Source organism: Ambystoma mexicanum, chromosome 4p, assembly GCF_040938575.1.
Source record: "Ambystoma mexicanum isolate Mex_15411 chromosome 4p, UKY_AmexF1_1, whole genome shotgun sequence".
In the NCBI taxonomy this organism is placed as follows: Eukaryota; Metazoa; Chordata; class Amphibia; order Caudata; family Ambystomatidae; genus Ambystoma; species Ambystoma mexicanum.
Window position 1 is genome coordinate 1,065,040,260 of NC_090927.1, and position 26,481 is coordinate 1,065,066,740.

General features: G+C 43.5%; 1 protein-coding gene across 1 annotated transcript in view; it reads left to right on the top strand.

Annotated features, from left to right (window-relative positions):
- LOC138453629 (amine sulfotransferase-like) overlaps window positions 1-26,481 on the top strand; it is a 438,834-nt gene that overhangs the window by 134,990 nt on the left and 277,363 nt on the right. Inside the window, exon 3 of the mRNA XM_069606655.1 lies at window positions 1,970-2,137. Coding sequence (XP_069462756.1) covers window positions 1,981-2,137 — 157 coding nt within the window. The 5' untranslated portion in view covers window positions 1,970-1,980. The remainder of the gene's footprint in view (window positions 1-1,969; window positions 2,138-26,481) is intronic.

Here is a 26,481-nt window from a genome sequence, read left to right on the forward strand (position 1 = left end):
GGGGCAAGTGTTAGGGAGATTTCTCAGGCAAGTGCTAAATTCCCTCTACTTTGGAGCCCATCAGCTCCATAGTTATATGTTGGGGCTTTGAACTTTTCATTTTCAATGTGTATTACTTTTGTGTTCTTTGGTTATGGAGTTTTAAAACAACTCCATAGGCACCATCTTTTTCTGTGTGTCACACAGCACCTTCAGTGTAGTGACGCAGGGATGTCTTTCAGACTTCCCAAGGTTTAAATACCTTCTCTGGGACTGACTACTGTCTCCCAGAGCATTTAAAGTTAAATTTACTTTAATAGTCTCTTTAAATTTACTGACCCAACACACACTATCTTACTATATCGTGCTGGAGGGGATGCCTAGCTTCCCCCGAGTCAAAACACTCATGTAACAGTCAAATGTTACCTTTTCCTACTTTAAATGACTGGTGGCAGTGGTTTAGATCAAACTACCATGATTTTTCCTGACCGCTAACAACGGTAGCTAAAAATCGGGTCTGCCATATTTTTCAATATGACGACCCAGACCTATCTGTAAAGACTCCGGTCGACTTTTTTGCCATTTCTTTTAGGAAAGGGCCTTCTTGTGTTTTTCTCTGCGTGCCAAACCAGGTTTGGTCCCTTTGTTCGTTGGCCTTTGGTGGGCTTTAGAGCTGAAGCCCTCCTCAGGGTTTCTGAGGTGGATAGGATGTGAAGGAGGTGCCCGAAACTCCCTGTGCTTAGTCTCCTAGGAGACCTGAATGCACTCTGGCGTGATTGGCTGGCTGGCTGTCCGGCTGGACAGCCACCCTGCTGTGTGAGTGACAGCCAGGATGGAATCAATGGGGGAAAACTGTTTAAAAGCAGGTCTCTGGGACTTGGAAAGCAGAGTCGACCACTGGAACGAAAGAACCGAAGACGAGCTGAAGGAAGAGGACTACTGCAACTCCTGGACGACCGGTGAAACCCTGCTGCAGGTCCGAATTGTCTGAAACTCCATTGACAGAGACGCCCTTCAAGGTTGACTTCTTCCCTTGAGGTTGGTGGGAACAACCAACTCGTAAACCACCTGGACACCGTCCCCATCTAGTCGAATGTTTACCAGAGTGCTGTTGAAAACTGGATAGCCAGAGGGAAGGAAACCAACCTGTGGACTTTAAGGCACTCACACCTTAAACCGACGTCTTGCTCAGCTTTTGGCCTCATCCCTGGACAGTGCAGGAACCTTCCGATGTCCTCCTTCGACTGAAGCTCAGGAACAGCAAGATCTGCTCGAACTGCCAGGAACAACTGCCTCAGCTACAGCTCTTCTTCAATACAAAGGTACTGTGCAAACGCGGTCCGGAAATCTTTTCGGCCATCGCGAAAGTTCATGGAAACTTTCTCAACTTCGAAGGCTTGTCCTTCCCTTAACATTTGTCAAACTTTTCACCTAGCCAAATTCTTCTAAACTCTGTGGCAAAGACTTAACCGTTATCTACCAGAACGGTGGTATCCTATACAAAGACTCTGAACCATTGACTTTGGCCCAGGCCTATTGAGAAGAATTGCTGGTTGTAGTTAACTGAAACCCTTTGCCCTGCCCATGCAAGTATTTGTGCTGTCTTTTCTTATAACCTTGTCTTTTTACCCCCTTTTTAAAGTATCTGAAGTGCTATTTCTGCTCCCACTTCAGTGAAGCTGAACTTGTTCATTTACTTAAAGAATTATTTACAGAAATGTCGTCAGGCCTAGTATGATAGTTGCTTGTCTGTCTCATCTCCTATCCCCCTCCCTCCTCTCCTTATCTTTGTCATAGCTCTTGTACTATCTGAAATGTCGCCAGTCCTAGTACGATAGTAAATTCACATTCTTGATGTCTCAAGGACTTGTAAGAATGTAATTGTATTTTCCCTTGCTCCCTCCCTTGCCTTGAAGTGCTTTAAAACACTCTGTGTATAGGCGCTGTACAAAAAAATGATCAATATCTATATTTTGTTTTTGTGTTGCAGCTACTGCAATTATGGACAAGGCAAACCGCAATGTATCTATGAGCAAGCTTTTTCTGCATAAGGGAATCTATTTTTTGGAAGGATTTGTTACACCGGAATATATAGATTCACTCAAAGATTTTCCAGTCAGGGACAGTGATGTATTTCTAATCACATATCCTAAATCAGGTGAGACCGAAATATAATTATGAACTACTTGCATATATAGGTTTGTCATAAGTGCGTTTGGATGTTTTGGAAGCATACGACCAAGTGAAAAGAGTACAGAGGCTTTTTTCTACCAAACCATATCAGATTTAATTGGATTATATTTTGCTCATAAAAACACTAGTACACTTATTAGAAATTATCAATCTGCCACCATTTAAAAATAAATGTTTTTCAAATATCAAAAGGGTACCAGTGCCGAGGTTGCTAGAGATAACTTAGTTTGTAGTAGTCTTTCACAGAAAGGACTGTTTCCAATTCATGAAATTCCTGGTTGAATTTCTAGAAGGGTATCCAGTAATATTACCCCGATATATATGGTCGCCATACACAATGTCCCTGGGAAAAGGTTGTGGCAACATTATATATGGTGACCATACATATGGGGTAAAGGGGATCGGTGGTAGCGGGGTGTTCCCCGCTCCCTTGAAAAAAAAGGTGTTGGGGGCTGCAGGGGTGTTCCCTCCATATTCAATGTAATCATATCTCTGCAAAAAACTGCAATTTTTTGGCGACTTTTTTACTAGGTGACATTTTTGCAGGGACATTATTACATGGAACCTCTGGAAGTTCTAGCTCTTTCAAAGGACATTTCATGGCTGGAAATTGTGCCAAGTCTTATTACCTGCATTAGCCAGTCTTATGCATGAACCTCCTTGATCTCCCTCTTTAAACTGTTGCCCACCTTTAAAATGGGCAATTATAATTTTCTGTGCTGGGAATAGAAAATGGCACCGAATTAAGTTTGACATAATATACATTTATTTTTAATTTATTTTGTAACCTTTCACAAAAAATATAAAAAATATCCATCACTCTAATACATAAAACATATAGTACATTCGATATTGACACCCCATAAAGCATTTAATTACATCTTTCATACAATATTACGGAAACAAATGATTACACAGTAAGATACTATTAAACATTACAATGTAGAGAATAGATGAGAAAACAGAGAACAATGAATATAGCTATAATGTTGCTGAACTAGTTTGAATCCGTAATTCCTAGTAGATTAATACCTTACCATTCAATATGGCCCAAGAATCTTAAAAATATTAATATCCTAAGTCAGTGCTACAGAGGATCCAGAGGAACAACAATAGCATAAAATATCTGAAAAATATCTGATTGAATATGATACAGGTCGGGCAAATATATTTCCTGAACAAAAATAACTACGAATACCAGCTAAAGTAGGACAAATCATTACTAGGTGCTTCAAAGCGTCCCTTATAGAGTCGTTCCTCCAAAAACAACAATACAGAGTGGAACACTCTATGTTGTCACAAATATTCTGAATTTCACTCGTTAGTAGGAGTTTAAATCGGGTCATCATGAACAAAGATCTTAGTGTTGCATTAGGAAATGTAATTAGATACACAGGTAATATGCCTCTTTTTGGTGAAACCTGCAATGTTAAAGTATAGCTTGCATCTGATAAGGGCAGAACAGGTTTTAATTAGTTTTAAAGTCTCGGTTTTACTTGAGTCGGGCAATCAATCAACTGATTCTGGGTAAACTTTAGTTTGTGCAGCATCTTGTTGCATAAAGAAGCTTACGTCATTAGATATTCACAACTATTGCCCAACAATAACCTCTGTAAATTACAAAATAGGGTACCCGGCGAAGGAGAGATTATCTTCCTCAATATGTAAAGCGCATTCCAGACCACCCTACAATGCAAGGACAAAAGGCACAAATTTAAGTGCACGGCCACCAATGGAACACAATTGGGAAAAAGGAGCACAATCTTGCTTCCAGAGAGTTTATTGATTCCCAATCCAGTAATAACAGTTTCCAAACCATGAATACATTTCAGCACTACTTTCATTTTGTTTGTTTGTCTGTTTGTTTATTTATTGACTTATAATGCGCGCCAGACCCAGAGGTAACCGGGCGCAGCAGAGACGAATATGCAAGGCTTACAAAGTTACAGGAATCTCGAAATTACAATGTTACACATTTTACAGAGATAAAACAAATTTACAGTGGTACATCAATTTACAGTGGTGCAAGGATGTACGGTATACATGCTTACAAAGTGCGAGTATAGGCAGGTGATTGCTGGCAATTGATATACAAGAAGCAAGGTTAGCATGCTATATTCAGATTAGACATTAGTTGATAGACTTCTAAAAATACACATATACAATCCCAATGGGTTAGAGTTCTGACTACAGGTTATTAGAATTGATATGTTTGATGAAATTCCTTCTGAAGTGTGGGAACGGTTGGTCAGCTCTCAAGTTGTGTGGCAGCGCATTCCATAGTTTGGTCGCTGTCACAGGGAAGCTGATGCCGCCAATTTTGGCAAGTTTAAATCTAGGTACTATCAGACAGTTAGAATTGACAGTTTGTGTCAGTCTATTAGACATTTATCTCTTTATTTTGTCCATCAGGTAGCTGGGCGCTGCATTATTTAGAACTTTGTGGGTCAAAGAGATAATTTTTAGGTGGATTTTATTAGCAGTCGAGAGCCATTTGTACTGGCGTGTGAAGGAGGAGATATGTTCCCTTTTGTTTATGCCAAGTGCCGCTCTAAGGGCATTATTTTAAAGGATTTGGAGCCTTTGGGTGATGGATTTGTTGGCACCGCTGTAGAGTGCATTGCAGTAGTCTAGTCGTGAGAGTATTAAGGCTCTCGCCAAGATCATGCAGCTGTCATTTGATAAAAAGGGTTTACCTGCTCTTATTAATTTACAGGTATAGGCTGTAGTTAATGCTAAGGAGTTGACCTGTTTAGTAAATGACATGGTAGAGTCAAGGTAAAAACCAAGCGTTTTTACTTCCCTCAAGACCTTAATGACGTTGCCATCGATGCTGAATGTTAAGTAGTCAGGGCCTAATTTGTTGATATTTGCCTGTGAGCCCAAAATGATTAACTCTGTTTTATCATCATTCAGGCAGAGGCCGTGGTATGCCATCCATGCCTGAATGATAAGATACACCCTATTTACCAGATCCCTGTCTCTATTATGATCCCCGGAAAGTGGGAGGAGGATATAATACTTTATGATTGGGAGCAATGAGTACCTGCCATACTTATAATTAATCTTTTTCATCTTTGGGATAAAGCAATGAACTGTCAATTTGAATGTTGCAACTGCTGCAAATAGTTATACCTAGATACATATAATGGTCTGTGGTTGCAGGGACCATTTTGTCCAGAGACCGACTGTACCCCATCTTAACCTTAGCTGTGAAAAACTGCATAACATTTTTCTTTATTCATTTTTAGATCATTGTCAACTGCATACTTGTGTAATGTTGATAACATCCCCTTTAGCCAATCTGTGTATGGTCAAAAATGAGGATGTCATCAGCATAGGCCAATCATATTAAACGCGTGTCACCCAAATGAGTTGACTCAAGAGAAGTCCCTTCCAAAGCTTTACCTAAATCAGATATATAAATATTGAAGAGACAGGGTACCAGTATGCACCCCTGTCACAACCCCTTCCAGTAAGGATACTATCAGTTACATGTTTCTCTTGTCAAGCTGTACTTGGGTACAGGTGTCTGTATATAAATAGATCCAAATATTCAATATGCCTTGGGGAAGACCACTAGAGAGAACCTTTCTGCTACAATCTTTTCCTATATACTAAGTCAAAAGCATTAGTAGTGGTAATAATTGTATTCAGATATAAAATCTATTAAAACACATGAACATATACAATTACAACAATAAAAATGAATTCAGTATTGCATCCTAAATCCTATTTGTTAAAAAACAAAAAAGCATTATTAACATTTCCTCATGCCTGAGTCCTAGATCTCTTGCCCACATCCAGGGCCGTCTTAATATAATTAGCTATGTCATATAAAAACCTCACATCGTCACAGTGCATAGTAAAAGCCATAATATCCCAACAAGTTTGCATATGATTCTTGATTAGATGTGGCCTAATCCAATGCTTCCTCAGATTGTTTAGAAATCTATAGTCCAACAGAAAATGCACTAGGTCTTCACCACATCCCAGACCACATGGGTAGACCCCATTCAGGCCAAGGCATGGTGCCCTTGTTCTAGTAACACTTAGCTTGGTTCGTAAGATATTAGTTTGGCATTCAGCAGTCTTTATTTTGGGGATAGTAGGTGCATGGCACGCTTGAATTGGCCTGGCGTTGTAGGATTATAAAGAGGATAAATTCACACTTCTGATGAGAAGGGCCTCGAGCTCAAGCTTTACAGATCTGTCTTTGAAAAGAGTGCAAATTAACAAGGGGGGTCCTGGAAGTCTCTCTGCCAGACATTAGTCCTGGTTGCGAGAGCCTTACCCAGATTCTTTAGCTCACTATCTTTCACAGAGGAGAAATTTCCAAAACATATCAGTCTTTGCCCTGCCCTGGGGCAGTCCAGCACCGAAAAGCTAGGCAATTCTCCTCTGAACAAGAGTACCAACAGCAACCCAGACACGTGTTTCGGTCTGGTTGGACCTCATCAGTAGGGTGGAGCTGTGCCTCTCTAAGAATAGTGAGCAATGGGTCCACGTCTGGATTCCTCTTGTAACTTAGGGTAAGACCCAAAGCTACTTAAATTATGCAAATTAACAAGGCGGGTCCTGAAAAGAGTGCTGCACTGTCTGCGTGTTAAGTCGTTCAGCCCTGTTACTTCTTTCAACCGCCATCTTTTCAAAAGGCCAACTCCTCCATTGTAGCAGAGCCTTGGGTTGATATTTGAGTTTGCAAAGGTACCCAGTTGACAATTCAGATACAATTCTAAGAACCTCTGCAGGGCTTGCAGTGATATGCTGACAGTTCCCAACTTGTGTCTTAATGTCTTAATGCATCCCCTGGGGCTCTATTGGGAGAGGGGGGGCAGTAATCCTTCTTAGACCAGAATTTAGCAATGTTTCCAAACATCCACATTGTTCTTTCTCTGCACAATAGAGGGTAGCAGAGTTTTTATCTTAGAACCAAGTAACTGGAGACATGTATCCAGGCGTTTGCCTCAAAAGTTATTAAAAAAACATATAAGGCCTCTCAGACCAAACGTCGCTTGTTTACCTACCATATTTAAATGGCTTCTCCATCCATCCCTTCCTGAAAATATCAAACCCAGATATTTATATTCCTCCACCACCTCTGTCAGTTGATTATCCAGGGCCCAAGTGTATGATTATTTATTTTTGCCAAAGACCAGTATCTTGGTTTTTAGAGTATTCCATTTAAGGTCATGCTCCCTAAAATATTTATTGGAGTGCTCTAAACTCCTCTGAAGACCCCTTTACGTAGATCCATAACACTCTGTCATCTCCATACAATAAGGTGATACATCTTACGCCATTTAGAAGCAGAGGGGTCAAACTTTGAGACTCCTTATGGGGGGACAAAGTCACTGAGGAATAATGAACACAATTGTGGAGCCAATGGGCACCTCTGCTTTACCCCTATGTTTGTCACAAAGCTTTCTGCATATCTATGATTTCCTGAACACCGCACCCTGATGAGTTGTCATAGAGGAGGGTTATAAGTTGCAGGAGTCCTAAAGGAACCCCAATTCGCCTGTTTTCCCACAACAAGTTACGGTTTAAAGGATTAAAGGCATTCGTAAGGTCTAGGAAGGCCACGTAAAGATTGATTGTTCTCCTTCCATTGTACTCCTCCATAATGGTATTTATTTGTATAGCATGCAAACAACCCGGAGGCATTGAGGTGCTGTTAGAGGTACAACTCTCATAGTCATGCTTTTGTCATACAATCATGTCTTCATCCTGCAATAACAGGGTAACACAGGTACATAGTAACCAAGTAGCATTATCATACACATTATCACACAGTAATGTAGTGTAGCAGGATACAATTTCTGGTAAGTAGGAGTGAGGGACAGGGCGAGTTAGTTAAGGGTTAGGAGAAGAGCTGGGTTTTGAATGCTTTGCAGAAAGACCCTGTATGATTTTTCTGCCCTTTTGGGGGTGGGGGGCAGTGATAATTCCACAGTTTAGCAGAAAGGTAGGGGAAGCTTGAGGCACTGGCTTTGCATCTCTTTACTTTGGGCACTATTAGTCGATCTGTGTAGGGGTCTTGGTGTGTCTTGAGGAGTGAGCTTTGGTAATTCTTTGAGATAGGTATGGGGGTCTGTATTGGGAAGGCACGTATGGGCAATGGATAGAGTTTTGAAAGTGATACGCTCTTGAGATGTGTTCTCTTTTAGGGATATTCAGGGCTGCTCTAAGGATGTTATTTTGGAGGATTTGAAGTGTGTGAATGTTTCCAGAGGGGGTGCCTGTGAATAGGACATTGCAGTAGTCGATCCTGGAACCAATGATAGCAGGGGCAATGGTTAGGCTGTTGTTTTAGAAAGGAAGAGTCTTGCTATGTTTTGGACCTTGTTGGCATAGGCTGCTGAGGAGGCAATGGTGCTTACTTGTCTGGACTTGGTGAGTGAAGCGTCAAGGTAAACCCCTAGAGTTTTTCGTGTGGATGAGACAGGAATTGAGCAATTGTCAATCTGGAAGGAAGTGTATTGATTGTTGAGAGTCCCTAGGGCACTTGGTGGGCCGGCAATTAAAATGTCCTTTTTGTCGCTGTTCAGACATAGATGCTTAGCTGCCATCCAGGCCTGCATTGTGGAGTAGATATTATCAAGGGTGTCACAATCCTCTGCATAGTTGCCTTAGAGTGGGATCAGGATTTGGGTGTCGTTGGCATAGTTGGTTTAGGCTATGCCGAGTGAGTCTAGAATTTTAAATAGTAGCCTGGTAATGATATTGATAGGGTTGGGGAGATACAAGACCCTCGTGGTACACCACATGTGATGGGGGAGGGAGAGGTGTCAGCAATTTCCGAGAAGACCCTCATGACTCTTCCTTCCAGGAAGGATGCGATCCAGGCAGTGGCTGGTGGGGAGAAGTTGGTGTAGTTGGTGTAGATGGTGAGGTGGTGGCAGAGGATTTGGTGGTTGACCAAGTCCAATGCGGCAGATAAGTATAGGTGGAGGAGCAGAACATAATCTCATCTAGCTTATCTTTTAGATCGAGAAGGGCGATTCAGTGCAGTCCCTGGGGCGGAAGGCCTATTTGCTGCATCCCTAGAATTTGAATGTCCTCAAGGAACTGCTGAAGTTGCAGGTAGGCTGCTCGGTCCACAATTACAATATTTAATAGAAAGGGGACAGTGGTGAGTGTCCTGTAATTGGAGGGAATAGCTGGGTCTAGGGATGTTTTTTAGGAGTGGGAGGACCCATGCTTCTTTGAGGCGGGCTTGAATAGTGCTAGGCATTTATGAAGGCCATCATGAAGTGGGCTAGTATGTCAACACAGTCTTTGATGAGGGATGCGGGGCATATTTTGCCTTTGCATTTTGAAGGTTTCAGACTTTTAGTTAATTTTATGACTTTTATTTTGGATAAGTCTCTGAAGAAGAACTGGGTGGTGGGGGAAATGAGGATGGTGAAAAGCTGGTGCTGGAGGCTATGGGGTCTTTGTTGAATTTTGCTTCTTGCAATATGATTTTCTTGTTCAGGGTGTCAATTTTGCATACTAGAGCCGCTTGTATGTCTGAGCACCAAGTTTCGTCTTTGGTGAGGGTAGTGGATGGTAAGGCAGGTGTTTCATGTTCCCTAAAGATGGTAAACCTCTCTTTTGCATCTGAATTGGCATTGCTGATTCTGATGTTGAAAGAGTTTGATTTAGCTGTGATTATGGCAGATTTAGTTTGGAAATTTTGGTGAAGTCTTCTTTCACGTTGTCAGTGGTATTCCTTAGCCAGGTTAGCTGGGATTTGCATTTCTGATTGCGTAGTTCTAGAAGGTAGGGGTAAACCACGAGTTGGAATGTCTAACCGCTTTGGTTTAATGTGGAACTAAGGGGGCCTTGGTGTTCACTGCTTTCGAGAAGGTTGAGGTGTGTATATCCGCTAATGCCTTGGGGTTGGTGGAAAACAGGGGCTGAAGGCATGGGGTGTCGGTCGAGCAGAGTCAAGATGTTGTCTCTGGTGAGCTTCCGTTAGCTCTTTGTACTGCAGGAGGTAGTGGAGTGGGTGAGATATTTTTCCGGCTGTGTGATAGAGAAGTGGATGATGTGGTGGTCCGACCAGGGACAAGGCGTGTTGGCGCTGGTAGCGACCTTGCAGTTGTGGTCGGCAATCCAGCCTAGTGTGAGTCCTTTCCTGTGGGTGGGATTAGTGATGTGCTGAATGAAGCCTAGGGTGTCAAGGGCGTTGGATATGTTGCTAGTGGGTCATTGGGGTCATGAAGGCCCAAGTTGAGGTCTCGTAACAAGATCATTTTGGAGGAGGCTTATATGTTATCCTGAAGGATATGAAGTAGGTTTACCTCAAAGTTCTGAGAGGGGCCAGGCTAGCGGTAGATGAGGTGGAAGGTGATTGTAAAAGTGGGTGAAGGTGAGAGTTTAAGTGATAGTAGGTCTATTGTTGCCATCGATGGATGTGTTGAATCGTCTGAGTGGAAGAGCGTCTCTAGTTATCAGCACGACGCCCCCACCCTGGAAGTGGGTCTGTCGCTCCAGAAGATGGTGTATCCGGTGGGTATGGCTAGGGATAGGGCAGGGCCAGCGGCCTCATGAAGCCAGGTTCAATATATTCAATATAAAAGGAAAACCTGCTTGTGTCTAATGCCCTGTCCACCAGACGCTCAGTCAGGCAACCTGCATAAATTTAGCTTGAGACGTCTAGGAGTATAATGGGCCGATAACAATGTGGGTACAGGGAATTGCCTTTTTTAAATAAAGGGACAATTGATCTTTTCTTGCATGATTCTGGGAGGGCATCATTCGTAGAGATGGAATTAAAGACCTGATGCAGGACTGGCAGCCACCAGTCCATCAAGGCTTTGAATACCTCGATCTCAATCCACCTGGACCTGCTGCCTTACTGTTATTGAGCTTTCTAATGTGTACTTCTATTTCTTCCGGACTAAAAAGTGCCTCAGTACGAGTCTTCCTTCCAATGTCTGTGATTACTAGCATCTGGGAGCCTGCTTCACAATGGATCTCACAGAAATGTTAGACCCAGAAGTCACCAGGGATGTGTTCAGCAGGGCCCACACGCAAACCCTCAAAACCCAATTTTACCAACCCCCACTTTTCTTTATTTGTTTTTGCAGCCAGTCTTGTCCAGGAGATCGCATTGCTTTACCATAACATGGTTTCTCTTTTGTTTCAGTAGCAATCTAAAGGCTTTGTTAAGCTGATGGAATTTACCACCTGCGTGGCACATATTCAGGGAGGACAGATGTAGTTCCCATTTTGATCGGCTGCATTCTGCATCCAACCAGGATACATTAATTCTACTGCTACCTGGGGTAGTGGTCACTTTGCCTGAGAGCAGTATGATGGATATGCGACTGCAGGACCATAAATAGGTTTATCAATTCAAGGGGCAGTTTGTACCCCAGCAGACTGCCCCGAAGGGATTGAGAGTCTTGAAGCAGGGCAAAAATCTCTAATTCCCCTATTCTAAACATTGGATTAAACTGGGTCAAAACATCCAATCTTTTAGGTTCTAAAAGGAGGCTATCCTCTAGCAACCACTTAAGTAACAACGGATTATGGTTGCATTCGGAGCAGTGTTGGACTTCAAATCCCTTCACCCTAACATATGAGAAACAATGGATGAAGCAGTAGTCTGTGATGGAAAACTGCTGCCCTGCTTTAAAAGTAGGTTTGGACAGGGTGTCCCTAACACACCTTCCATTCAGCTCTGCATATATGTATTTATTCATTAATTCATTCATAAAACCTCCCATTGCCAAAACCCCACCGTAATGCTTCTTTTGGGGATTCCGCATATCTCTTCAACATACAATTTATCCTGACGGATACCCTTATTCTGGCCCAGCTTCACATTAAAATCCCCCATGAATATAAAATCACCATCTTCAGTTTTCAGCCAATTCTTGGGGTTGAGGAAATCCTCCCTAAGCATATATAACAGCTTGAATTTAGGTGGGACATAAACATTTATGATTGTTAGATTTTTTGCCTGAGAGGGGGCTGTTCCAGCAATCTTTACCTCTCAACAGACAGTGTTACTTGAAGACCATCCTGCTACCTGAGCTGGATATTGCTTCTTTACCATAGTCACCAGCCCTCTACACTGTCTGCCTTTCGCAGATCGCACTGCTCTCACCATAAAAGCATCAATGTTATAAAAAAGGTTTTCCAGGCACTGCATATCATGCAGCCATGTTTCATGCAGACAGACCACATTGTGAGTACTGAGCCACTGAATCAATTCGAGGTCAGCTAGCTTATTTTGTAAGCCTGCTATATTTCAATTTACAATTAGTAAATTGGATTCTTCAATGGCCCGCATACCCCGATGTGGATCTATACCTGCCAAATCTTTGCTAAGCTTATATTTGGGGAAGACACACAGCATTACGAAATATATTTTCTTTCGCTTGCTTAGAAATAATGCTATAAGTAAGTCTTGCTTGTTCTTCTGGGCTACACATGATCACGCTATTCTGAGATGCCCTTAGGGCGTCGATTGGTGGTGACTCCTGCATTAGGAATCAATGAATTCTAGAAAGACATTCAGTGAATGAGGTCTAGTAAACTTAGCCTGTAAAATATTCACAATTGTCACATTCAATGATGCACCAACCTCTTTTTGAAAGCCTGACTGGTATCTGCTAAACTGGCCCGTCTCTATAGCCCAGGCCTCTAGGTCTTTAAGAATTAGGGCCTGATCACGAGTCGGGCGGTAGCCTTTTAATGCGGCAGTAACAGTGTTACTGCTGCATTTAGGGGTCCACCCAATCTCAAGTCTGGCGTATTTACCCCCAGCTTCGAGCTTGGGGTAAACACACTGGAAAAATGCCAATTTTTGGCAAAAATACCAATGGCAGTATTACTGCACGATAATTGTGACAGAAATTCCCCATTGGGTCCGGTAGACCCAATGAGGAATGGGGACTAACAGTTAGCGCCCAACCCATGATCCGGCGGTAATATTACCGGATGGGTGCTAACACTAATAAAGTTGGGCGGTATGCCAGCCGGGATACTGCCCAACTCGTGCTCAGGCCCTTAGTACAGAGAAGATGTTGCTCTCTGCATGGAGCAGTGTGATCGTTTGAAGTTTAACAGGTTAAGGAGATTACCTCTTTTGTAGATGGGAATTACAAACAAGAGTTTCAATGAGTCCGGAGTTTAACCAAATGAACAATTTTTAGTAAATAGAATATGAAGAATAGAGGCCCATAGAGAAGGGTCATCTTTTAATGTATAATTAGATAAGCCTTTTGGTCCAACAGCCCTTGACTTACTGATCCTCTTAACTATATAGAAAATATCATTGTAATCAAAGTTCAGTACCACTTGGGGAGGCCCCCAGAGTAGAGAGCATTAAAGGGCTTGAGATATTCTTCTTTCAATACCGGGTTAATTTTCGACTGTGTTTGCTCTAAATTATAGTCAACCAAAAGTTAATCTCCTGTTTAGTTCTATTAATTGCCCACAAGTTGCGTTCAATGGCCAAAGGTTTCTGGTGTGCTCCCCAGATTCTCCCAGCCCTAAATTATTGCAATTAGGAGGACATCAGATGGCCGACCCAAGGTCCATTTTACAGCAGTTTGATGGAAAACCTGTAACCCATCTATATGAATTTGATTTAAGAGCCATGTTTCTTGTAGTAAAGTAAGATGGTACTTCCCCGGGGCTTTGGAAAATGTTTACATTAGAACAGATATGTCTGTGCCCTCTAGAATTCCAGGAGATAACTTTCAGATAACATTCTTGGTTAAAGACTATTTGTGGCATTACATTTCTGCTTCTTGGGACTCATTAGGGCTGCAGGAACCCAATACCATTGCCCACTCTTATCCAAATCATTCATGTACACATTGACAGTTTGATCACTAGCATTAGACCCCAAAGAGAGGGGACACATGATTCTGAAGTCCTCCACTCCTGTAAAACTCCTGTTCCTTTTCATCACAACAGTCGATGGAACTGAAATTACCTCTGGGCCTGTAACTCATTCCACCGCAGAGATGACACTATTGGGTCAGGATGGGCATCGAGAGACTATTGTGTTTGATCTAATCAAAGCCCCACAGTTCCAAATAATACTGGGGATACCTTGGTTGGAAACACATAATCCTTGTATTGATTGGCGAGAGAAGAGAATAACCTTACCGGATTGTGCACAAACCTGTTACCCAAAGAAAAATCAGGACGCAGGTCTAGCCACAGTAACCACAGCAGTCATGCAACTACCTCCAGAATACCAAGAATTCCAGGATGTCTTCCAAAAGGAACAGGCAAACACCTTACCTCCTCACAGATCGTACGATTGTCAAATCAATCTCATACCCGGTGCACAACCCCCTTGTAGCAGGATCTATGCCCTTACGGAACCTGAGAACCTTCACCTACGACAATACTTAGACCAGTACCTTGCCAATGGCTTTATTCGCCCATCCAAGTCCCCTGCATCTTCAGCTTTGTTCTTCGTGCCCAAAAAGGAAGGTGACCTCAGAACGTGCATAGACTACCGCGCATTGAACCAGATAACTGTTAAGAACCGATAGCCATTGCCTCTGATCCCTGAGCTACTAGACCAAGTGAAGGACGCTTGTATATACACTAAATTAGATCTCCGGGGGGGATACCATCTGGTACGTGTAAAAGAGGGCGACAAATGGAAGACTGCTTTCCGCACTAAGTATGGGTTATTCGAATACCAGGTGATGCCTTTCGGGTTGTGCAATGCACCAGCACCCTTCCAATACTTCATGAACAATGTCCTTCGTGAACTCATTAACGTTTGTGTTGTCGTGTATATCGATGATATTCTAGTATACTCCTCTTCAGAATCTGACCATGTGAAGCACGTCCAAGCAGTCCTTGAGAAATTGCGCCAGCACAAACTATATGCAAAACTAGAAAAATGCGTTTTTCATGCCACAGAAGTTGAATTCCTTGGGTTTATCCTGACCCCAAAGGGAGTCCGAATGGACTCACGAAAGGTGGACGCAATCCTTAAGTGGCCATCACCAAGTTCAGTTAAAGGAGTACAAAGCATGCTCGGCTTTGCCAATTTCTACCGCAGATTCATCCCAGATTTTTCACATGTCGTACATCCCATCACAGCACTCTTGCGAAAAAATGAACGCTTTATGTGGACTGAAGAAGCTGAAAATGCCTTCCAAGAGCTGAAAGCGAAATTCACGTCTGCACCTGTGTTAAACCACCCGCGCCCTGAACTTCCATACATAGCGGAAACTGATGCATCCAGTCTAGCCATGGGAGCTGTCCTGTCTCAAAAGGACCCTGAAACTGGCGAGCTTCCCCCAGTAGCATTTTGGTCCAGAAAGTTCTCGGCACCCGAGTTAAACTATGCGGTTACCGACAAAGAGTTATTAGCCATTAAATCCGCCTTCAAGGCTTGGCGGCACTATCTTCTCGGTGCCAGGCAGCCCATTACTGTGATCACCGATCACCGGAACTTACAGCATTTAAAAACAGCCAAGGCCCAATCGTCACGTCAACTCCGATGGGCAGTGTGCTTTGCCGAGTTCGATTTTGTGATAACCTATCGACCAGGTTGTAAGAATGGTAAAGCAGACGCCTTATCCCGAATAGGGATGGGAGAGGCAGAAGTGAACCCAGAACCAGTGACTATAATTTCAGAAAAAAGGATTCTTGGCATGACTACTCTACAGACACTAGAGGCCATCCAGGTAAAGATCCAACAACTCTTTGATCCTACAGCCCTGCAGGACTGGGTAAAGAAAGGCCCGGACTACTCTGTCACCAATGATCTGCCTTATTACCAAGGACGGCTATTTCTGCCACACAAGGAACTACAAGAGCTAGTCATTTCCCGTCATCATGATACCCTAATGGAGGGGCGCCCAGGTATTGCAAAAACTGAAGCTAAAATTAAAAGACAATTCTGGTGGCATACCTGGCGAAAGGATATTAAATCATTTGTGATGTCTTGTGGCATTTGCGCCCAAAACAAAAGTCAAAAGAAAAAACCAGCTGGACTCTTACAACCTTTAGACATTCCGCCTACACCATGGCACACCTTATCGTTAGACTTTATTTCCGATCTACCTCCTTGCAATGGGTTTAACACCATTCTAGTTATTGTGGATCTTTTTTCCAAGATGGCCCACTTTATTCCTTTAAAAGGACTACCTTCAGCCTCAATCCTGGCCAAAGAATTCCTCGAAAACATTGTTTGCATACATGGATTTCTGTCCGTGTTGGTCTCTGACTGGGGCAGTCAATTCATTTCACATTTTTGGAAGAAATGTTGTCAATTGGCGCAAATCGATGTGAGATTATCGACCAGTCACCACCCCCAGACCGATGGTCAAACGGAGAGGACCAACCAGACTCTTGAACAATACCTGCGTTGTATGTTACATCAGACTGAGAGTAATTGGAAGAACATTCTTTGGATCGCCGAATATGCATACAATAATTCAATACATTCTAGAACTGGACAAAGCCCATTTTATACCCTATATGGGCACCACCCTCGAACCTCAGACCTTGACTCACCCCAACAATTAAAAATGCCCGCAGTGGACCATCTACACGCTACGATTACACAAGCCTTTAAGGAGGCATCTGCACATTTAAAACAGGCGAAGGAGAAATATAAGAAAGATGCTGATCGGCATAGAAGTGATACTCCACAGTACCGCATAGGGGACCAAATATGGTTGGCCACAAAACACATACCTCTCAAGGGAACGTGGACCTTTAACCCTAGATATTTGGGACCTTACTCTATTAAGGTCATTATCAACCCGGTGGCCGTCAAGTTGGACTTACCTGCTAATATGCGAATTCAGCCCGTCTTTCATGTGTCACCTTTGAAGCCAGTGCAACCAGGAACAAGACTAACCAAGCCACCAGACCCCATCCTTATAGACGGGGAACCCAAATTTGAAGTTAAGAGCATCCTGGACTCCAAGATGGTGAAGTCAAAACTTTTTTATTTAATCGACTGGAAAGGTTACGGACCACAGGAAAGGTCTTGGGAACCTAGTGACCACGTGCATGCACCTCGATTGGTGAAAAGATTCCACCAAAATTTCCCAGACAAACCAAAACCACGGGGAAGAACGACTTTAGGAGGGGCCTTGGTGGGGAGTGCTGTCATGATGCCCACCCCCGGGGAACCAGACCAGATCCAGCAACCCCGGAAGCAGGCAGCAAGTTATTTTGAGCAAGCCCAAAAACCCCTGGCTGTTTGGGTGCGGTCCTGGTGCCTATGGCCCCAGGCTCATATGGAGAGTCAGACCTGGCGCCATAGGCGCCAGGCTCATAGAGTAGAACTTACCTGATGCAGCCCATGTTGCAAGCTTACCTGATGCAGACCATGCTGCAGAGCTCCAAGCCAAATGAGGCTTGGAAGGGACTATTTTACCTAGTAACTATTTTTTACTCAGGTGGGGCTGGGGAGGAATACTTACCTGGGACTACTTTGGAGGCTATTTAAACCACGACCGAAGAGCAGCAGACGATTTGCGTTATTCTGCATCCAGCAGCGTAACTCTCACCGTGTCTGCAAGCCTGCATCCAGTCTTCTGCCACGCCCGCCTCGAGTCTGCAGCCCCTAGAAAAAGAGAGGAACAGAAGGAGAAGAGATTAGAATAAGAGCAAAACCTTCGATCCTTACCTGAATTCCAGATCCACCGCGGCTCCAAGCTGGAAGAAAGAAGCATTTTACGCGCACCGCCTCGCCTGCTGCAGAGCCGCGCTGAACTCACCGGCCTTCGCAACATCCTCACGACCCACCGCATCCTTCTGCACTTTCCCGCCGCACTCTGGCACCTACGGGGAACACAAGAACAGCAAAGGTGAGCCAAGGGAATAAACAGAGGCAATAGTAACTACCCCCATAGACTTACCGCCGGGGTACTATTCCTCTTCACGGGTCGGCGCAGTCTCCATTGCATTGTCGCCGTACCCCGGCCCCTAAGGGGAACAAAAGGACAACAAGGTGAGATAAAGGGACAAACAAGGGGAACTCTTCTCACCACAATAGACTTACCTAATTTTACCGCTGGAGGCATTATTCCCTGAACTTCATATTTTCTCTCCACACCTGAATAAGGGAGCAAGCAACAGGTTACATTCTGGCCTTATTTTATTGAAGTGTGTAGGATAAGCCAAATCCTTACCTGAACATCGTCAGCTACCACGAGGAACTCTTCGCTGGGGTCAAGCTGCAAACTGCAAGGAATCGGACAAGAGTGAAAGTCAGACATGTGAACTCTTACGAACTATATACTTTTCGGAGTCAATATTGTTCTGGAACTCACCAATTCCTTCGAGCCAGTGAAGCAACTGGTTATCAACGCGCCCCTGCGCTCAATGCAGGATGGAGAGCTCATCTTTTCAAACCATCAGGTGAGACTATAAGAGGAGACATCAAAGGTGATCTGTGGGGAGAACAGCGGGGGTGGGGGGATTTATGCTCAACTCCACGGGTGGTTAATTCCCTTTCTCCATTTGCAGAAGAATATTCATACGGGCCAAACAAAAGAAGCTAGGTGGGCCAGTCCAGTCCGTCATCTCGGCCCTACGCGTCACATTGGTGGAGACCGCAGCTGTCCAGCTCAGATCGACGCCTCTGTGGGAGCCAGGTGAGCGTAACACATATCTCATATAAAACTCAGCACTTCTAAAGAGACCAGAGCCACATGATCATCCTCCAAAAATTCAACCAAAGGTATGTCTTGTGAGGTAATAAGTCTCACTTTTGGGATGTTATTGTTACGCTCACCTGGTATCCACAGGGCGCCACCCCTCCCTGGTTGGATGATTTGCACTCTCAAACCCTCTCCCGGTCCCTTGGTAAGGCTCTGATTCGCCTTTTATATTGCCAACCTGTGTCTTTTCTCTCCTTGCAGGTTGCGATGTTCCTCGCTGAGTGCCGTAATGTTCTAGCAATGATACTGACAAGGAGATGACTAACCAGGGAAGAATTGTGTGGTTTTCTTCATTTGGGAGGAAACTTGAGTAAATGGTTACTAATGCTGTCTTTCTTTCTCCTCTTTCCAGGTTATGGTATTCCAGGATGCATGCGGTTGCTGGATGATGGAATTTGTACCTTCAGGTGAGTGGAATTGAAGTTGGTGATGGATTGAAGACAGGATACTGTTCTAGGTAAGTTTCGTAGTGTTCTTTCTCTCTCTGCAGGTCCTTGGTTTCAGGTAAACTGGCATCAAAGAACTGGACACGGTGAGCGTTACACTGCCCACAGCAGAATAACGCTAAGCATGTTCTGCTGCTTGGGTGCGGTTTAAATAGTCTCAGGTAAAGTAGTCCAGGTAAATTAGCCCCAGGGCTGCCACACTCAAAGAAGTCCAGGTAAAGTAGTCCCAGGCCTGCCACACCCAAAAGACTAGACCGCATAGCTCAGTTCCTTGTAACTGAGCTATGTGTGTGCCTCCATGTTGGCTGATCCCAAGTAAATAGTCCCATTCTAATGTTGGTCTTCATGATGGTTATGAGCCTGGCGCCGAAGGCGCCATGACTGACTCAAGAGAGTCTTGGATGAGGTTTTAAGGCCTTTGTCCTGGCCCTAACTGGAAGGCTGACTTGCCAGTGAGGGCCAGGGGCAAGGGTCATGACAGTTATATAATGCCAGGATGTTGGAATGATTAAAAAATGGCTTGTTATAGTCCTGCAAGATATATTCCACAATCAGTTTGGGAGCGGTAGGCCTATTCATTATACTGGACCATTTGGCACAATTCAAAGATCGTCTGGGTCCAACCTCTCCTCTGATTGAATTATTTGAGGGGGTTAGCAGGTGTGAGTCATTAATAATCTAATCATATACATTTTATTGATTACAACATGGAAACCTGTATGTATAACTTTCTGCTTATTTCTCTGAGGGATCCAAAATTCACAATCAACATCTACCAATCTCTCTTTGTTGTTACTCTGGGAACCTCATGTTTGTTAGGACATTTTCTTCCCTTCTGTTTCTTTGGATTTTGCCTCAAGTTGTGCTAGAGATCCTGCAAATCTCCCTTCACGTCTATAGAGGTTCTCTGTTAATGTGTCCAATGTTTTATTTTATTTAAAACCAAGCGTCCTGCCCTTGGCAGGTGAATATTCCCAAATGAACGGGAGATTACTTTATTGTGACTCTTGTGCTTTGACAATAGCTTGTTTTTTTACCAACAATGCCTTCTGATTCCTTAGCAAAACACCTGTACTCAGTATGGATCTGATTAGATTGAATTGTCAGAATGGTTTTCTGTCTATGGCTGGAATTAAGTTTCTTTAACACACTTTCTTTCTGTAATGTTTGTTACAACACCAGTATTTCTCTGCTCTTGATAAAATTATTTCACCAATGAGCAGTTGGTGTTATCCGGCTTGCCTCTGGAACTCTGGTAAGACTTTGTTATAACAACAGTGATTCTGTACTTGCGATACGGCCTAATTTCCTGATACGCATCATTGTTTATACATCTAACTGCTAGCCTCTGGTGAGATTTAATCTTAACCACAATGAGTTAATTATTCATTGTCTTAGATGAGACTTCTCTAGAATGTTGCCTGAGGAGGGGTCTGCATTCTTGCTATTAGAACATGCCTCCCAATAAGCGTTGAATGTTGGGCCGCACCTGCTGGTCAGGGCACTGCCATCCCTGTTAGGGGCCCTCTGTTTACTCAAGCCCTTAACTTGGGCGGCAGACAGTTATTGGTATGGTCGGCCCGCCTCCAAGCTTAGTATTCCCTCATTTTTTCCCTGTGTGGTAAAGATCCCATTCTGAGCTACCTGATTTGCTGGGAGGACGCCACCCTGCCCTTGACATGGAGGCAAGCATTATGCTTCCTTTATTCTACTCTTCACAGCAGATTTAAATCTTCATATTTTCTTTTCTTTTTTCTTTTTTTCTCCTTTTTTTCTCACACAAAATAACAACAAACCAAACTTAAAACTGCACATCCCAATAACAGAGTCTCTCATGGTCCGTCAGCCCATTTACTGTCTCGGCATCACTAGCCACTTCCTATCATGGTCCTTTCCTCTTCTTTCTTTTCTTTTGATGTCCTTCAACTGACATGCGGCAGAACGAAACACAGAAACCAATTCCTGACACCCACTTGCTGAGTCCGAACCGGAACTGCTCCGAACAAAAAATCTCTTGGCATGTGCTGGCAACTCTATCAATTACCACTCAACACCTTCTCGCCCTGGCATTCAGACTACCTTCTGGTCATCTCCTGCCAAACTAGAAACGCATTAGGGAGTGTAGCAAGAGTCAATGTACAACAGAATAGCTGACAGTCATCACTACAGTAAAATTAACACAGAATTTGCGTCAAATGGGTGGGATAATGCTCGCCTCCATGTCTTTAATAGACTCAAGACTCCCTGCCCTATAGCCGGGGTAATTTTTATTCTACGTCAAGATCGGAGGGAAGCATTATGCTTGTTCAAAGCTATCCACCACTGGCGCCGCAGCGCTCGCTATTCGCTTACAATCGAATGTCTGAAAAGTGACATCACTGGACCAACCCGTCGCCTACAAAATGTGCTCAATGCTAGCCCCGGCACTAAAGGCCTCGTATGCCATAGGGTCATCTATGAGGCCGCTCTTGGTGATGGTAATCAGGCGTTCGATCTGGAGTGTACAATCGACTCGGGTCGAACATGTCTGTCAGCTCTTCTTTTTGGGCACCTCAAGGTGTTTTTTTTTACACTTCCGTTTCCCACTCTTTGATCTTGGCATGGTTCATTGCACGCTGAAAGCACCTTTAAGCTTTCAGATGTATCAACAGTATAAGGAGGCTTTCTTTTTCCCTCATTCACTGGACCTGGGGGAGTCAAAGAGGTCTTCCTCTCATGGGTCAGTTCTCTCCCCTTAAGAGCCGTCTCCTTATGAGGTTGGCTAGAGGACGTGCTGTCATCCAATTCAGTTTCTTTTTTCTTAAGGCCATCCCAAATTAAGCATTCAAGCGCTTCTAGTCACTCTTGGAGCAGGCGCACCCCTTGGGCTACCGCATCAACTAGGAAAGCTCCCAAAACTCTCTTAAAACTGAGTCAGGTCTGTATCTTCTTTGAAAATGACCTGGACTCCCCTCACCCCTGTCATCTGACTCCATCTTATGAGTCTCCACAAATGCCATGTAATGTGTCTGGGCACCTGGACAAGGCAAACTGAAGGATACTTCCTCTGTGACGAGGTGAGGAAGAGTCTAAGGGGATGCAAGAAATATTTGTTTCACACAGCCCTTCTGCAACCTAGGCTGTTAACTACTCCCTGCCAGGAGCTACATGTGTGGGCCCATGCTGGTCCTGGTGTTCGCTGTACTCCATTCTGTCTGCTGAACTTATTCAGCCTGCTTCTCACAAGCGATTTAATTCGCACTGCCTGCCCATTTTAAAATGAGTACTCTGAACTACAGATCAGCTCGTTCAATGGGCTCCTTGAGCAGGCTCTGTGAGCAGGCATTCCCGTTGCTGTGGCCCTGCAGCACTGGCTTGATTAAAGTTCATTCATACCGCCGCACAGAAACGAAAGCCGATCTGTGGGCCAGATTCAACACTCCTTAGGTTCTTGGCTGGTATCAGTATTTCATTGCCATAGACCGCAGGTATATATTGTTGAGCAATTAAAAGAAGGCATCAGAGAGATGAGTGGACAATAATGGTATATTCAAAACTCCTCAATACTAGTACGTGGAGCAGTTATCACCTTGCTGGGCTCCTATGTACAGTCATCATGTATCATAATCCTCTTCTTATTTAATTTGTAGGAGGATAGAACTGTAGTATAGCAGAAAGATGTGGAATCTCAATCCATCTCGTGCCAGCTCACAGTCCAAAAGTAAGCCAACCGGTTTCAGTGGTACTAGGCAGTTAAACCACTTTCTTCAGGGCTACGGAAGACAGCATTAAGTCATCTTCTGCATCCATGAGTTCTACCACATCATGATAGGGCTGTTCTCAGGAGCGCCCGCCTGAATTTTAAGACAAAAATGGGGGGCGGGAAGGAGACAAAACAAGTTCTAGTCACGGGTGGACTGGCCTATACGGAACTCTGGAGATTTCCCGGTGGGCCTCTGCACCCTGGGCCTCTTTTCTGTGGTATTTCCAAATTTTCTCATAGGAAAAGCATTGGGTTTGCTGAAAATGTGTCATTTGGGGCCACTTTCAACTTTATTTCCAGGGCCTCTTTTGGTCCCCAGTAATTATTTCCAGGGCCTCTTTTAGTTCCCAGTCCAGCCCTGGTTCTAGTTAGGGTTGTTCTCGAAAGTGCGACATATTGAATGTGCCAAACGACCACGTATGTACAGTTTCATACCTCATGATTAGTGTTTCCCCTTTGATTATATTTAGTGGTCCTTCATACAAGAAGCAAAGTGTCAGTCTTCTTGGGGTGGATGACCTTGGATGAGCCAATTGTTGTTTTGACCTTTAGAGGAGAAAAAAACCCATCAATGTACGTTTTAGTCTACAACTAATAATATGGCAACACATATATCATACATTCATCGACATGTAAGGTTCATGTTCTAATACAGAACATGCACTAGTTTTGGTGGTTGCTATATAGGGGTGGTTCCATAGGAGTCCATCCCTATATTTGATACACATACACATAAACACCCCACAAATAAAAAAAAGTCAACAAGGGTAGAGTCCCAGACCGCATTTGTTGCGCCTGGATAAAGATCTCCATGTCTGACAGTAAAGGCGACAGACCTAGCACAAAGTGTGCCATTCGTCTGTTCCTGAGCATTACTCAAAGATCATCCATTTCCAGGTCATTATTGTTTTAGATGCAAATACAGTGCAGATTTTGTTCCCGTGCTGTGCAAGTCACTTAGTTTAATTAAAAGGGGGCTGTCTCCCTGTGTACTACGGAATCAATTACATGCGCGAGAAAAACATTACATATATTTCAAAACCGCAACATTACCATTTTGCTGGTGGAGGTGGAATCGCGAGTGGCGTCTAATCCGAGTGAAAACACCAGCACCTCATGTGTTTAATGGACGTATGCAGCGTGTTGCACTGGTCAAGCGCGGGTACGTGTACACCCATGGATTGATGGTCAATGTAGTTCAGTTGTAACGCAATGCAGGCAAACAAATGATGCAAGGTTGTGCAAAACATGATCAGTTACGTTGAATTAAATTAAGGCTGAATTGAGGCTAAATGAAGAAGGCTAGATTGGAAAGGATACATTAAATTAAATTAAAAAAGGGAAATGATCAAATTAAATGAGAAGAACATATAGCCTATAATCACATATATGGGGTGCCCAGGTACTGAAACCTAATTTGTGAGTTGTAAATCACGATTTCAAGCACCTTATGCAGGTGGTGTAAGATGTGTGTTTTCACAAAATATATATACAGCATATATTCAATTACCCACTTTCTGGATAACAATGCAATTTCATAAATGTGTATACCGATAGGTTGCCCTGTGTAGCTGATAAAATAAAACTTCAACCGGTTAATAACCCACTGAGCCGTTGTTGTACCAAGCTTGAAACATCAGTTTAGAACACTCTCAGCCCATTCTGGATGATATTTTTTGAAACCCCTAGGGGTACAAGTACATTCTAATGTTCCGATGGTATATAACCCAGTATTTAGGAAGACACTTGTGGGTAGGGTCTTAACGGGTCCCCACATCCACGCATAATAGAGTATACAAATGCAGGTAAGTACATAGTCTAGGAAAACATTTCTTGCATCACAGCATAGAATGTTGCAAATATGTGCGTATGTCAATCTTAACACTCATAATATATGCATTCATGGATTATCACGATAGGTATAAATGCATCGCATAGCATGCACAGTTGGATTTCTCATAATGTGGCCAGAGTCTGCCAGGATGTTGGTTCATTCAGACCCTCAGCATCAGTTTTCAACCTAAATATCCACTGTTGTTGTTCTCTTCTGAACAGGATGTTGTGCAAATTGCACCTCTTGCAGGAATAATGACTTTTTCAATGATAGTCCACTTAAAGTAATTCGGACCATGATTCTTTTTTACAAAATGTTCTACCATTGGGACAGATAATTTCTTCGTCCAGATACATGGGCGATGTTCTGCTAATCTAATTCAGATTGGGCGAGTTGTCATACCTACATAGCGTAATTCACAAGGGCAAGTGATAAGGTAGATCACATTCTTTATATTACAGTTCGTCAGGTCTCGTAGTGTCCAAGGGTAATCGCACCCTATATCTATGTTTTAGTCCTTTTAGTATTGGCACATGCACTACAGGATCCACATGGACCATGTCCCGAGGGTTTCGTTTGGTTCCAAAGGGTCTCTGGTGATGGGCTAATGGGTTCTCTAAAGGTGTGGATAAGAGCGTCTTTGAGGTTCCTGCCTCTTCTGACAGCGAAATGTGGTGTTGTCAAAGTGCTTTCACCTACATTCAGAATCGGCCACAGCTTGAGTATTTCTCTTTTTATTTTATTAACCATCAGGGAGTAGGTGAATACTGCTGTCATTTTGTCAACCACATTGGTTTTTTCATGTTGTTCCAGAGTAGAGTCCCTCGGGCTTCTTTGATGATTTGTTTAGGGTACCCTCAGTTCTTTAGTTTCTTGTTTAGTTGCACTGCTTGCTGATCGTAGTCCGCCATGCTAGTGCAGTTCCTGCGATACCTGAGGAATTGTCAAAGGGTAAGTTCTGCTTCAAGCTAGCTGGATGGAAACTCGAATAGGTTAGTAAGGAGTTTTTGTCTGTTGGTTTACTGAACACGCAAGTTGAAACTACATTGTTCCTAATTTCTAGTCTCAGATCCAAGAAGTGTACAGAGGTGTGGCTGTGTGTTGCTGTAAATGTCAAGTATGGATTCTGTTGGTTCAGCCAGGAGATAAATGCAGTCAGGTCTTGTTCCGTGCCTTTGAATATCATCAGGATATAATCAATGTATCTGGCCCAGAGATTGATGTAACTGGTTAGTGTCATGATAAATTGATTGTTCTTCAAACTCCGCCACATATAAATTTGCTAGGCTTGGTGCAAATGTTGCACCCATTGCGGTACCTTAGATCTGTTCATAGAAAGTATCTCCATACAAGAAGTAGTTCTTCGTAAGGGCAATCTCTGCTAGTTGCATTACAAGATTTATGGGAGTTCCCAATGGAGGTTGTGCTGTTTGTAGTACCTTTTCCACGGCCTGCAAAGTTGCCATCTGTGGAATGTTAGTATAAAGTGCTTCGATATCCATAGTCACAAGTATATGTTGTTGTGGATCAAAGTGACGTTCTTTCAGGAGGTTCAGTACTGCGGTGGTGTCCTTCAGACGTGAGCTCATTTTACATACCATGGGCCTTAAGAAGAAGTCTACAAAT